At 35.7% G+C, this 15,773-nt stretch overlaps 1 protein-coding gene across 1 annotated transcript in view; it reads left to right on the top strand.

The window, feature by feature from the left end:
- The window catches only part of tnc (tenectin), a 57,641-nt gene that overhangs the window by 35,963 nt on the left and 5,905 nt on the right, over positions 1-15,773 (top strand). The window contains exons 3-6 of the mRNA XM_076397561.1: positions 10,338-10,394; positions 10,474-10,683; positions 10,744-10,995; positions 11,060-15,766. Of these exons, the coding sequence (XP_076253676.1) occupies positions 10,338-10,394; positions 10,474-10,683; positions 10,744-10,995; positions 11,060-15,766 (5,226 nt within the window). The remainder of the gene's footprint in view (positions 1-10,337; positions 10,395-10,473; positions 10,684-10,743; positions 10,996-11,059; positions 15,767-15,773) is intronic.

The raw sequence follows: 15,773 nt of genomic DNA, 5'->3' as shown, positions 1-15,773 counted from the left end.
TGACAATAAAATATGTCGTTCGGAACATTATAAATATGTCACGTGATTCACCTCTAACTAATTAACAACAATCTATTTAGGTCGCATTTTTGTGCCATCTATGAGACTAGTCTCTCATAGAAAGTGTCAATTTTTTGAAATTTTGTTCATGTTCATTTGGTTCATGAAAAACTCATTGAATTCAACTATCAATCGTTCCAGCATCTAATTTCGGATTCTCCTCAAGCCTTGAAAAGCTTTTTGAAAGTAAATTGTTTTTATTAAACCTTAATAAGAACGTTACGATCTTAAGAATAAAAGTATCGAAATTGTGGGATAATATACTGAAATGAAAATCCATCAAAAATCCTCTTGAAATTTTGTTAGTTATCATTCATTTTTCTCGTGAACTTATTGATTCTACCGTGATATGACAGTTTCTAATATAAAATTGCTCTCTCTATGATTCTCCTCGAATATATAGCAATTTCGCGACACAAAAAATTTCATATTGATGTAATACCAACAAAGAAACGAACGTGCTCATAATCTTCAATAACCATCTCGAGATGCAACAGCAGTGTCCGCTCCACTATCGCCCTGGGGGCCTTTTCTCGAGATCAATTTCAAGTTTCTGATATCGCCGTTTTGCATCGCGTGGCTTACTTACTCACTCCCATGACCACCGATTGTTTCTGGATTTCTATGTTTGTGCTGGAGTTACACAGCCCGGGGCTGTCGGCGATTTATTAACTTTCCTGGGCGACTCGGGTCGGAAACTTCGGTTTATTAATTTTAGCCTTACGGTTGCCTAGGCGCGAACCTCCAACCGGCTTCGTTTCCTCGTTTTTCTCTCGTTCTCGCGGATATCCTTACGCCACGGTGTCGTTTATCAAAAACATTCATATCCGTTAACTCGGAATATAATCTTTTATTGCCTTATGAATGATAATTAATTTTAAATGCGGCGGTTGTTAAGTTGATTCCGTAAGGTATTGCTATCGCAGAATGATAATAATATTGTTAAGTGTATCATTAGTTTTTGCAGATTCCATTTCGAGTCTAAACCAATGTTTATGTGAGAAATAATTGATATGAATATCATAAGAATTTCACATTTTTATTTACTTGCACACGTCCACATATAAGAAAGAATGCCACATGTAGGTCTCTCCAGAAATGTTAACAAATCGGGTGGTAGAAAAGGGTCCAACCATCTGAACTATGAGACCTTAGATCTAGTCTAGACTAGTTTAGACCTAGACCTTAACCTAGTAATACCCTAGTATTACTAACACTTTCTCGGTCATAGAACAAGAATGCTTTGCAGAATTCATTGAAGCATTGAAACTAGTTGCTATAGCTTTAGATTATATTCAGGTCAACAATTATTACTATGACGAACTTCCGTCTACTTTAGTTTCTGTATAAACTAGACTGAAATTTGATTGCAATTTGTAGAATTTTACTGTTATGGAATCACAACTGAATGAGAGCTTAGAATATAACCATGCTATATTGGCATCTAGCACCCTTGTTACAAAATGTGTTGGTTGCCAGAAATAATCACAAGAGATTACAGGTAAAGAATTCAAAACCTTAAAACCATGCATCAAAGGAAAATTACGAAAAACATGAAATAATAGTTGGAAAGTCAGTTTTCATGACCCAACAAGAAACTGTTTGTCTGATGGTATTTTTAACAATCTAGTGTTTATGAGAGAAAAGTATTCTTTTACTAATTAATAAGCTTGCTGGTCTAGTTCAATTATATTTACATAATGCCTAATTGAATTTTGAATTTTAAATAAAAAGAATTAAAATACCACATTTTGTATTTTAAATACGCGACTTAAAAGTATTTTGTATTCGGTATTTTAGAAATTGTTCAAACAAGAATGAAATGCTTCTAGAACCCAGAATTAAAATAATATACTATTCTTGGTGCTAATGCTTGACCGCATCTTATAGTAGCAGTCTCGTAGGTTTGAAGGAATGGAATTGAAGTAGGTGCTAAATGAAGACTCAAAATAAGAACAACAAAAGCTTACAGGTCTTTGCGAATTACCTGACAACAAAACAGGACTTTCCGTTGAAAATGTTAACGAATATTTTGTAAACGACAATCCTAAACGTAAAAATCGTGTGTAATTAGGTTAACTATTACGTTGATACCAAGACAGAATATTCACTTAAAGCTTTTCCGAGCTGCTTTAGAGGTCCTTTACTGAAACTGTTTTATATGAAATATGTTTCCTAAAGCATCTTAAAAATTAAGTCATACACCTAATAGAATACGTCGGTACTCGTTTCGCAACACCACTTACGAACTTCGCATAACAGACAGGCCGAGAGACTTTTTTCTGACGGAGATAAATTGCTCGATTGGTGAACTCCTTCAAAACTCCGAGCAGCCAGACACGGTATCTCGTCACATCGGCCCGAACTCACTTTGCATCTGCCGAATCCTGCGTTTCGCCGACTTATCCTGCCGGTCAGTGCTGACCCCCGCCACTGACCCAAACAAAACAGTCTGGCCTGCGGTCCGTCGCTTGACCTCCGGAACAGGCTCCCACGCGTGAACAGGGTGTGCAAAAAATATAACAGCGTTTTTTTCTGCCTCCCGAGAACCAGTTTTACACCATCACCATAAATTCAGGCTTCGTTTATTTCGTACAGAGCCCTCAATCTATCGCTTTAGTTGATTGACTGAAACATATTCAGTATAATTGATTACAAAAAGAACTTATGACACAGAAATACATCTCTTGGATAACACAAGAAGGTGTGGTTCCAAAAAACATGGTTTTGTCCTAAATATACTACCTCATTTAAGCTAAAAAACTTTTGCAGATCTATAATATTTCGAAGCATATTTCAAGCTATTCACACAATTTTCCAATTCATAATTTTTATACCACCGAAGCTAGAGATTTAGAGTATGTCTTGATGGACAAGATTTTTATCTAGTTATCTCACTTTAGCCAATCTCTACAAGAAACCGAAAGGACAACTTTTGGTTTCTTTCTTACGATCTATTAGCGTAATGTGGTTTTCTTTCATTATCACCCTGTAAATAGGCTCCCACGCCGCACTGATCTCGCATATATAGCCGTGCGGGACCACACTGCAGCTTCTTTTCGTTTTTCCTCCGCTATCTTTATTGTACAGGCCTGTTCGTACAATGGATGATTTTTAGCGGCTAGACCATGCTATATCGTTCACACAACGCTGATTTCCATAATACCCCGCCTAAGTTAGACGAGAACACAAAAATGACAATCCGTCAGATCGAACAGCTGGCATGAGATTAGAAAGAGACGGTGCTCGACTAATTTCATCAATTAATTTTGCTTTGTAGTCGCGATTGCAGCTTCCTCCGTCACACTATCAATAATCTTATTAAGCTCGAGCGCAGATTTGTCTTCTTGTCTAGCAGTTCCATTTTCATCATAAATAGCCGCGTATCATGGAAACATAAACTACCTTAATAACTTCTAGACTTACTTGCATATTTCTGCAAAAGCACAGGTTTTTCTTTTATAAACCAAAGACCTAAAATTTACGATATTACAGAGCATTAAAATCAATTATATTTTATTAACCAAAAAAAAAAACATACCATATCATATAACGTAACTACTTAACTGGTTTTTTTGTAGGTTTTATCTAGTTCATAAAAAATTATATAATCATACCTGAATTATTTTTATTCGCATTTTTGTATTGACAATGGTTAAAAAACCAGCAGTAATAACTCAAAATACATTAAAGTCTACTATGGGGACACCATAAACATAACAATATAATATTCCGGAACTCTTTGATGCCATCTATCCTTCCTCCTAACGAAAATATAATGACCTAAAAAAATATCTAAATTTCACGTCCTTCAGATTTGGAGACGTGTGATATAACATCATCCATTGTGGGAAGTCGGCATAAATCCTGTGGTTAATTATAATACGCGTAACGACACGAATAATTATGAATCAATCGCAAACTGTTTGAGACTATTTTTTGCGATCTCTGCATACGAAAAATGCTTTCTACTGTACAGTTACATCGGTCAGTTTTACGTAGAAAAAACGCTACATTATTCATATATTTGGACATTAACATTAATTTATTACATGATCCGGTTCGAAAGAGCCCAGTTAATTCCAGCGTGTTGTTTTTATTTTAATTGACTGTTTAGCATGTTTATTAACTCATCTTTAATCATCGATAATTCTTTTTCGGAAAAAAAAATTATATGCGAGTGATCAGAATTTTTTTTATTATTTAATTAATATATTGTTACTAGTCGTTTCTCTCTAACCTACAATTTGTCTTTATGATAACTTAAATCTAGGTATACAACTAAGAGGATCCATCGGCCCTATCTCAGTCTCTGGTGAAATTATATTTATACATGTCACTGCTGAATTTTTTAATATATGCACCTCACTACACAAGATCATATGGTTTGATTCTTTTGAGTCTGTGTCCTGTTCTGGTGGTATCCAATAGTTGCAATATTTCAATATTCGTATGAGAATAGAGTCTATCCTCATACCCCATTGCAATTCTCTTGATTTCTTTACTGATTATGGGTATCTGAAGTTTTGCATCGAGATTCATTCCGAGATATTTAGCGTTGTTGCTATATGGAATGAAGTATTGTTTAATGTTATTGGTTTTACTTTAACAGATTTACTTTCATTAATTCTTATTTTCCAAGCTTGTGTCCAATTATTTATATTGCACTCGCCTGTTGTAATTTTCGTGAGGCTTCTTCACTATTGTCTCCGACAGCTATAATCGCAGTATCATCAGCAAATATAGCCATCGTAATATTTTGCGTTTGTGGTATATCACAAGTGTAGAGTAGATAAAGCATTGGTCCCAGTACACTTCCTTGTGGTACACCTGCTTTAGCTTCTTTTATTGTAGAGTAAGCTTCTTCTCGTTTGACTCTAAACATTATGGTTGTATGTATGATTTTAATAGTTCGGTGTGTTGTTTTGGTAGCATATTCTGTAGTTTATGAACAAGGCCTTCATGCCAAACCTTATCGAAGGGTTATGCTACATCTACAAATATAGCTGAGCATACTTTTTTTACTTTCGTAGGCGAGCGACCAGTATGATCGACGTTTATTGATCGAAAAAAGCTTTATGACTCCTAATGGCTGTTAAGTAACAATCAATTTTAAAGATGACACTTTACCTTTTGTAGTTCCATAACAGTTTCGTCAGTATGATTGCTCATTAATTATTGTATTGTAATTATGTGTGTGTTTAAATGCCTTTTACTACAACTTAAAACAAATCATAGTTCAATAAAATAAATTAGCAAAGAATGACCGACTTATAAAGTGCTGTATTAAGACATTATTACACATATATATGTCTTTAAAAGGAGATTCAATTAAGGCAGCAAATTATAATTAAGTGCAGTTACTGGTATTTAACTGGATACTAAAATTTGTGTTCGGTACCATTTCAGTCTCATTTACTCACTACCACGCAACTGGGAACAGATGGTTATGAGCTATTGACGATTTAGTTTTGCCGTTTATTTACTAATGAGACATACAAACGGATGGTAATAGCCGTCTAAAGAGGGATCTTTCTAAAGTAATGTTAACTATCTTTAACTGTAAAGTTTTGTTTGCTCTTTGGTCAACATTTGAGATGTGGAAAACTACAGATCCAAAAAGAAAATGATTTAACTACGGTAATGAATATCTGATGAACCGCTAAGGTAGTAAATATTAAATGGCTATGTTTTTTTATTGTACAAGAAACTATAAATCGATTTAAATATATATACAAAATATATAGATATAACTATCATTTTAATAATCATTATTATTATATCATATTATGTGAGTTGCTATCTATAGAAAAATCTCCTAATGGTTTCATTCAATTTTAACATCCAATTACCCATCTCCTAACTGTTTTTGTTGAGTATGGCGATATATATCAAAGGATCGTCTCTTCTGAAAGATGGAAATCAATACTCAACGTTTTATTTTATTGTCATAGCTTAGCTTCCACCGACTTTCCACCAACAACAAATTACTTTCGATGTTATTTTTAATAAAAGAGAAAAACAGAAAATATTAAAGTTCATATTCATATACATTCATATACAAAAACAACAGATATGCCAAGCATAGCACATCCATCAAAATTAATTCGTTGCCTTTTTTATATACATTTTATATACTGATCATTACTTATAATAGCTACTATTAGAATATTAAAATATTTTTTATAGTGATGCTTGACGATATCGCATATAATGAAAAAATAAATATTAATAATTACTAATTCCAGGCCTCATCTGCATTCAGATTGTTAATGAGAGTAGAACTTTAAATAAAATAATGACAGTAATAATGAGGCAATAAAATAATTTCAATTCTTCCAATTTTCTTTTGCATTTGCACAACTATTACTTACTTTAAATCTGCAAGCGTGCACTTCTATATAATTTTTCTTTAACCACATATAACAAATTTACTACTATGAGATTACTTGAAAATAAAATATTATTAAACGCTTATATCATTTATTGTTTTTATAGGATGCTATTTATAAACAAAAAATGGGCTAATCGTTATTTAAACAATTAATTTAAAATATGTAGTGTCTAATAACCATTGAGTAATCCCATTGTCATGTCATTTTTACATTGTATTAGAAAGCAATGAGGTCATATTCTACATAAACTAGATTTTTAAATGTTCATAATCGAAATGTAGTCCATGATGAAGAATCATCGCAGTACACATGTTTTTAACTGGCGTGTCGAATATTAACATATCATCAAAACCCACTTAAGATTCACGAAGCGTCCGAGAAATTAGGCAACCAGCTAATACACCGCGACAGATTCTAAAAATGTACAACCAACATTAACAACACCTACGAACAAACGTCCAACGGACGGGCTCGTCCTAGACTATAATCGTGCAACTGAATTTGCAATGTTAACAAGTCACTAATATATCTAAAATTCCGAAAAATTTGTCCAGTTCGTGAAGAAAAAAAAAACAGTTTTCGGCATACGTATTAGCATATTAAATGGTCCTCCATGAGATATTTATTTCCTTATATAGCGTTTTTGTCGACACAGACGACATAACAGTACCTGATGTTAATGTTTGATAATTCTTTTACAGTTTCGCAGATGAAGCAAATGTTCGGCCAATTAGAATATAACAGTGATCTAGGCAAACTTAGTTTTGTTAATATTATTCAAATTTTCACGTCCAACACGTTTAGTAAAATTCCAACATTTCTTCAGGATCTATTGACAAACAATATCAATAATTTTAATTATTTTTACGTTCTTTCATTGGACGACCAAAATGATTTATATTTTTAAAAAGTATTTTTAAGTTTTAGTATAAAAAAATACCGTTAATGCCAATAAATTATATGCTATTATTATAAACTTATTGATATTTAAGCAATGTTTATACAAAAATCGATCATAGCTCTGTTTAAGAATTATATAGAAAAAAGAGCGGCAAGCAATGAAGCTTCTATTTTTGCAAGTAATGCAAACGTTTTTTTTTTAACGAAATATCATTTAAACTATTGTGTGTCCTTTTTGTTCGTTTCAATTTTAGTCCTAACTTCATGACTAAACGTTCTTCGACTAAAAAAGCGCTATTCTCAGAATACTTTTGTGTCTTCTTCAGGCGTAAATGTGTGAACAATAAAATCGGTCTAAATACAATGAATAAAAGAACAAATCCTGAATATCGCGGACATGATTCGAACTTTAACGGCTCTAGACCGGTAACCTACACAACGTCTAGGACGAAGCGTTCTTGTATTCAAATTAATTTGACTTAAAAAGCCGTAAAAAGCGAATGTAGAGGTCGGACGATCGATTAATAAAAAAATCACAGAATTCTGTGCGTCGCCGCGCTACATTTGAACAGATGCTCGTAGATCTAGTAAGAATACCATTTAAATGGTGATGTTTCCATTATATCAATAACATACCGACATACATACCAATGACGACTGTTTTTCATTTATATTAGGTCATTATATACGATGGTAAACACTCAATACGCCATTTCGCATCTGTCGACGAAAATATTTCGAATTCTTTGAAAACTATAATAGAGGTTACCATTTTGCATAAATTGAATTTTAAATTCAAATTTGTCAAAAAATAAACTGTAATTTAAAGTTAACCTTGCTAAGTATTAATTTCATTTTATGTCTAATTTAAGAACACATCTTGTTTTATATTAAATTAGAAATTTCTTGTTTGTTGAGTTGCCTATCTATCGAGTTTTTTTTGCAAGTCTCAGAACTGACCAATACAAAAAATGTATAATTTAACCCCAACATCTGATTATTTAATTTTATGCTTCGTCTTCGTCTCGCTCACACTCTCAAATGAATCCTCCTCGCGTTCCTTAATTACCCACAAATCATTGGCTTTATGTATTCCAAAGTTAACGAACTCGTTAGTTTTTTACATTGTTTCTCACTAGACAATACCGTGCGTCTGAGAACGCTCGCAGCAAAAAAAACCAACTCTTCGACGTAGTAGGCCGTCGTTTTTTTAACAGATTTATAGCGATATAACCACCGGCTTTTCGCGGAAAACTATGTCAACATTCCTCAACAGCTAAAAAAATGCAACACACTTGTAATTAATTACAATTTTATTTGCTAATTAAAGTTCTAATCGACTGCATCCCGAGAGTATCAATTAAACGATCTTTAATGATCATAATTGATTAATTTGTTATCTAATATGATCAAGAAACATAATTGTACAGTTTAATCAACCCGTATTGTTTGGTGTTGGATAGGTTTTATTCGATATTATAGAAAACTATTCGGTAAGACGTTGGATGGATACTGTTTTATGAGAGTTATTTTATAATTAGTAGTAGGTAATTACTTTAATGGGTTTCCTTTTTAATAACCAATATAAGTTCACATGTCTCTCATTTATGAAAGATCACGCCTTTTTATTAATTATAGATCCTACCCTTGTGGCAAAACTATACTCTTCTGTATTATAACTAGTTATATAAGTTAGCATATTATCACGGCATTCAGTATGTTTTTCTAAATATAATTCTAAATAAAATTCGGTTTTCTAAATATCCATCGCAAAATATCAGGATATATTTTTGTCGTTTTTTAGGTCCTTTTTCGATCCATACCTTCTAGTACCTTCATTTTCAACTAATAGTTCATAACTAAATGCAGTTATAAATAGCTTTAATCTGTGTTTTGTGTCTCCATATATGCTTAAAAATCTCGCCTTAACTCTGGTGCATATTATATTTACTTCCAATTATATCATAAAAAGTGTCCAAGATTCAAGACCATTTGGACATTAAGTAGTGGTACCTCGTTTCTTCTTCCGTAATGTAATTCGAGGATATTTGTGATTCCATCAGAATTCTGGCCTGTCTGTTCAGAAAGGTGAGTTCGAACGGTTCTCTGATCACATTAATTTACATTCGATATGCTTAGTATAATCTTAATTTATAAATTAATTTATTACTACTGTTCTGCTGTACTTGCACTACAATATACAAGCAAGGCGCGTACGAGATTAATATATCAGAATATATTTCCCAAATTAGAATAAAATTAATCTACTTATTATCTACTTATTAGAATTTAGCTAAAGTTAAAAATACACTTATACTCTAAACTAATTCGTGTGGTTTGGTTGGCTTCAATTTTCTGATTGCTTGCGTGTTATCCAGTAGCTGTATTGCTTCCATGTTGCTGTGATTTAGCAAACTTGGTTCATGTTTTTGGGCGAAATCTTAGATCAGTTCTTGTATCCATTTGATTCCGAGATCATGGTGCAGCTTTTCGTTGGTTACGTAGCGATAAGCATTGATAATTAATCCTAGAACATCATTTTGGGTGGGTTGGACTACTAGTTGGTTTGATGTTTTAGTGCAACCCCATATTTTCATCCCATGGATCCAAATAGGCTTTATGGTTGACTAATAAACCAATCTCTTTGATTTTAAATTAAGTTGAGAATATCTTCCGACTAACCAGGACAGTTGCTTGACTTTGAGTCTAATTTGCTCTGCTTCTTGTCATTCCGAGGTATTTAGCTGATTTTGCTTGAGGAATCAGGAATCCGTCGGTGATATATTTAAGTTTTTGCTTAATTATTTTAAGCTGTATTTTCCAGTCTCTAGTCCATTTGTAGATATTGTTGACCGCTATTTGTACTGGTTCTATAGCCCTAGACAAATTATAGTTATATGGACGAAAGTGGACTGATCTTCATCTATATTCTTTCAATAATAATTAGTAATACGAAAAACTAATCCATGCTTTTTCTTTCAGCACCAACATTATCTGAACACCACAATGAACAAAGCACCGAAATTGAATACTATCCTGGTAAGACATCAGAACAAACAATTGCATTTTACTAACAAATTAGCGAATGCTTTAACTATATTCCTTTTTTTGTTTCTAGTTGCCGATGCAACAGGTTGTTACTACAATTTCCAACATTACGACGAAGGCGACCGAATTATAACGAACGAACCGTGCTTGAACTGTACATGTCACAACCGGATGCTAATGTGTTACTTGAGGGTTTGCCCATTCACTAAAGCAATCGGTGCTAACTGCAAGGTGGAGAGCAGACCTGATCAATGCTGTCCCACAATAACTTGTCCCGAAGGTAACGAACATTGAACTAGAATCATAAGGAGCGATATCTAACAACACTTTTTCTCGACAGTACCCGTTCATCTTATCACTTCTACTGTTCCCTCTACTGCTGTTGGTCATCCTAATGAATATGGTTGTACAATCGATAACCTGTTCTACTCCGATGGTGCCCGTGTTCCATCCAACCCTGAAAATCCTTGCGAACTTTGCTATTGTATCAGGAACAAGACGGCTTGTGTTATGCAGGAGTGCACGTTGAACGTTGAGGGTTGCAAGCCAGTTTTCCAGGAAGGTGTCTGTTGTCCTGTTCGATACAATTGTGGTAAGTGTTTCGCATTTATTTTGTGTAATCGAACCGATATTTAAATTGTATTGATCATTTACAGAACATCCCGACTATTTGGAAGGACCCACGACACCGGAAATTGCTACAACCACGACAACAACAACCACCACCACTCTTGCTCCAACCACCACACTGCAACCATTCGAATGTGTTTACAATGGTCAAAGTTACGCCGATGGTGAATTAGTCAAGAAGGATATTCCTTGTGAACAGTGCTACTGTATGCGCGGAGATATAGTCTGCGCTGTTCAAGAATGCGGTCCGACACCTTTGGACAAAGTTAACTGTACACCATTACCAGTTCGAGAAGGACAATGCTGTCCTGATACTTATGATTGCGCCGGCGTAACTGAAGAAGAACTAACGACATTATCATCAACTACAATCGAAACTGAACCAACCACTATCGCCAGCGTCACTGAAGCAGAAAAAGCAGCTGTTACTGAACGATTATTGACTACACCAGAATCTGAAATTGTGCCAACAAGCAAAGAGCCAGAAGTATCTACACATATAATTACAGAATCCCCAGAAGGAACAACTGAATCTTCATTATTTGAGGGTCAACATCATGACGAAGCTGAAGAAGAAATGGAGCCGGTAACTGAATTACCTGATATTATCGAACACGCAACAAGTGAACCAGTTGAATCACCACAACCAGCTGAACACCAAACGGAAGAATCTCTAGAACTAACCACAGCAGCTGATTTAACAACTAAAGCTGTGGAAGCTGCAACAGAACAAGAAGCAACGCCCGTTGTAGCAGTAGAACAAGAAGTAACTGAACAAGAACAGGTAACCACTGCTGCACCAATAGAAGTAGAAGAAGAAACCGAAAAGTTAGTAACTCAACAAGAAGCAACTGAAAGTCCTATAGAAGCAATCACCGCTAGAGTTACTGAAGCAATTGAATCAATTACTACTCGAGTTACGGAAGCTGTTGAAGCGGTTACAAGTATCGTTAGCCGTATTGGCACTGACAAACCTGCAATCGAAGAAGAAGCGCCCGCTGTAGAAGAGATAACTACTGCAGCAACTACTGAAGAATATGGCCCAACTTCTGAAACAGATAAAACAAGTGAAGTACCATCAGATGACCATAAAGAAGAACCTGAAGTTACTGAAAAATTATATGAGAAAGAAGGGCCAACAGTTACACCGTCGGCTGAAACTGTAGAGAAAGAAGGATCAGCAGAAGGCCCAACCACACAAGTTCCTGAAGAACCTGCCGAAATCTCAACTGAAGAGAGCATTACGGAACCAGAAATAGCTACAGAGGCACGTATCAGTACTAAATCACAACCCGAACTCTCAACCGAAGAAGGTATTACTGAACCAGAAACAGCAACAGAAGATCGTATCAGCACAAAATCGCAACCTGAAATTTCAACCGAAGAAGGTATAACTGAACCAGAAACAGCAACAGAAGCACGTATTAGTACTAAATCGCAACCTGAAATTTCAACCGAAGAAGGTATTACTGAACCAGAAACTGCAACAGAAGAACGTATCAGCACAAAATCGCAACCTGAAATTTCAACCGAAGAAGGTTTGACAGAGCCAGAAACAGCAACAGAGGCACGTATTAGTACGAAATCACAGCCTGAACTTTCAACCGAAGAAGGTATTACTGAACCAGAAACATCAACAGAAGAACGTATCAGCACAAAATCGCAACCTGAAATTTCAACCGAAGAAGGTTTGACAGAGCCAGAAACAGCAACAGAAGAACGTATCAGCACAAAATCGCACCCTGAAATTTCAACCGAAGAAGGTATTACTGAACCAGAAACAGCAACAGAATCACGTATCAGCACAAAGTCGCAACCTGAAATTTCAACCGAAGAAGGTATTACTGAACCAGAAACAGCAACAGAAGAGCGTAGCAGCACAAAATCACAACCTGATATTTCAACCGAGGAGGATATTACAGAACCAGAAACAGCAACAGAAGAACGTATCAGCACAAAATCACAACCTGAAATTTCAACCGAAGAAGGTATTACTGAACCAGAAACAGCAACAGAATCACGTATCAGCACAAAATCGCAACCTGAAATTTCAACCGAAGAAGGTATTACTGAACCAGAAACAGCAACAGAAGAACGTATCAGCACAAAATCACAACCTGATATTTCAACCGAGGAGGGTATTACAGAACCAGAAACAGCAACAGAAGAACGTATCAGCACAAAATCACAACCTGAAATTTCAACCGAAGAAGGTATTACTGAACCTGAAACAGCAACAGAAGCACGTGTCATTACTAAATCGCAACCTGAAATTTCAACTAAAGAAGGTGTTACAGAGCCGGAAACAGCAACAGAAGCACGTGTCAGCACAAAATCTTATCCAGACATTGAATCTGTTCCGGAACTTACAACTGTACTACCCCGTACCGACGAGAATGAAGTTCTTCCGGAACAAAGCTCCGAGAAACCATCAGAAGAAATTACTGAAAAATTATCCGAAGTGCAAACCCCAGAAAGCATTCCTCCTGAAACAACAATATCTAGTGAAGTTACAACAGAAAAAGACGAAATCATTATCGTTACAGAAATACCAGCAAGAAAAACGGAATTGCCAGAATCTATGGATCATGTCTCTGAAACCGCCTTATCTACAGAAGCGCCTAAATCGGAATCAGCAACTCAAGCTGAAGCTCAAACTGAAGCTGAAAAAGAACAAGAATCTACAGAAACTTCAGTTACACAGAAAGAAGAAGATACCACCCAGATTGTTCCAGATGTTAGTACTGATATCAGTTTGGAACCCGAAATTGCCACCAAATTATCGGAAGGTGCGTCTACCACTGAAACTCCCAAAGATGAGGAAAATGAAATTATACAGGAAGAACCAGATTTCAAAGGCCAGCCCCCATATGATCATGTTACAGAAGAAGTCGTACCTTCTATTACTGAAATTTCAACCCCAGTTGAAGAACCTGCAACTGAAAAGAAAGCTGAAAGTATTACTGAAAAAGCCATCGTTCCTGAAGTATGCACTTCAGGGACTGAATGTGGTGCTGGCACTGTTCCTCAGCAGCCTATTGCTCCTGAAACGGAAACAGCTACACCAGATCTACAAGCAACTCCCGCACCAGAGGTTCAAGAAACCGCGCTACCAGAAGGTACTACGGAAAGTAATGAAATACCTGAATTAGAAGTAGTAACTAAAGAAAGTAACGAGATTCCTGATGCTGAAACGGAGGAAACTTCTGGTGTAACAGCCGAATATCCAGGTAGTTCTATTAAACCAGTGTCTGAAGAGAATGAAACAGAAAGTCCGATCATTGAAGAAGGTTCTGGTGAAGAAGAAGAAGGTAGCGGATCGACTGAATCTGCATTGAAAACAACTAAACCTGAGAGTAATACAGAAACTCAAACAGAAATTACCAAAGAATCTATACAAACCGAAACTGTCCCTGAAGAAATCACTGAAAAAACTGTTACTGAAAAAGAACAGTTATCCGAAGAAGTTGTTACGGAAGGACAAAAACAATCAGAAGAAGCTGTCACTGAAGAACAACTATTACCTGAGGAGCCAATTACTGAAGTTCAGGAACACGATGAGGCCGTTACGGAAGAACATAAACTTATCGAAGAAGGTGTTACTGAAGAACCAAAACTTCAAGAAGGCGATGTCACTGAAGGACAAGGCCTTCCAGCCACTACGGAAAAACAACTACCATCTGAAGAAGTTGTTACAGGACAAGGACTGCCTGAACAAGCTACAACTGAAAGACAAGATATTTCAGAACAACCTATTACTGAAGAACAAGGACCAATCGAGGAATTTACTACCAAACTACCACAACTTCCTGAAGATGTTATTACAGAAGAACAGAAACAACCGGAACAGAGTGTTACTGAAGGTACCATTACAGAAGAATCATCTTCCCAAGAAATCGCTACTGAAGGGAAGAAACTTCCAGAAGAATTTGTTACGGAAGAACAAAAATTACCCGAAGAAGCAGTTACAGAACAACAAGAACAAGTTACTGAAGGTGAAACCGCTACTGAGGGATCCGGAGAAGGCATTACAGATCAAGAGAAATTACCAGAAGAAGTTACTGAAAGTCAAGAATTGCCAGGAGAATATGTTACCGAGGGACAAAAATTACCTGAAGACACCACTACAGAGGAGCAAAAATCACCTGAAGAACCCATTACTGAAGTTAAAATATTACCTGAAGAAGCTACTACTGAAGGAGTCAAATTATCTGAAACAGTTACTACTGAAGAACAGAAATTACCTGAAGAACCTGTTACTGAACAAGTGTCTACGGCTCCAGAAACTGTTACTATACCAGGAACAATACCGGAAAGTAAACCATCAGAAGAAGATATTACTGAAGGAAATAAATTATATGATGAAATTTCAACTGAAGAACCTGAACTATTCACAGAAGGTGTTACCGAAGATCAGCAGTTATTTAAACAACACACCTCTGAGACTGAAACCGCAGTACCAGAAATTGCACCAACTGATCAACCTGAAGCACCACAACAAACCACAACAGTCGATAGAGAAATTCCTGGAGAAGGTAGTTGTCTGGTTGATGGAAAGACCTATAGCAACAACAGCAGTGTACCTCCTATTAATCACTGTCAAACCTCATGCCGCTGTATCAGTTCCATTTTAAGGTGCGAATCTATTGAATGCGTGCCATCTCCTGAAGGAATGAAGAATTGTATACCAGTATTTGCTACTCCAGATAGTTGTTGTCCTACATATAGTTGCAGTAAGTA

This window comes from Rhynchophorus ferrugineus, unplaced genomic scaffold, assembly GCF_030347505.1.
Source record: "Rhynchophorus ferrugineus isolate W39M unplaced genomic scaffold, kcgeb_rfMv2 rfM2, whole genome shotgun sequence".
Classification (NCBI taxonomy): domain Eukaryota; kingdom Metazoa; phylum Arthropoda; class Insecta; order Coleoptera; family Curculionidae; genus Rhynchophorus; species Rhynchophorus ferrugineus.
Note: the sequence above shows the minus strand (reverse complement) of the source record. Positions and strands in the feature narration are given on the sequence as shown.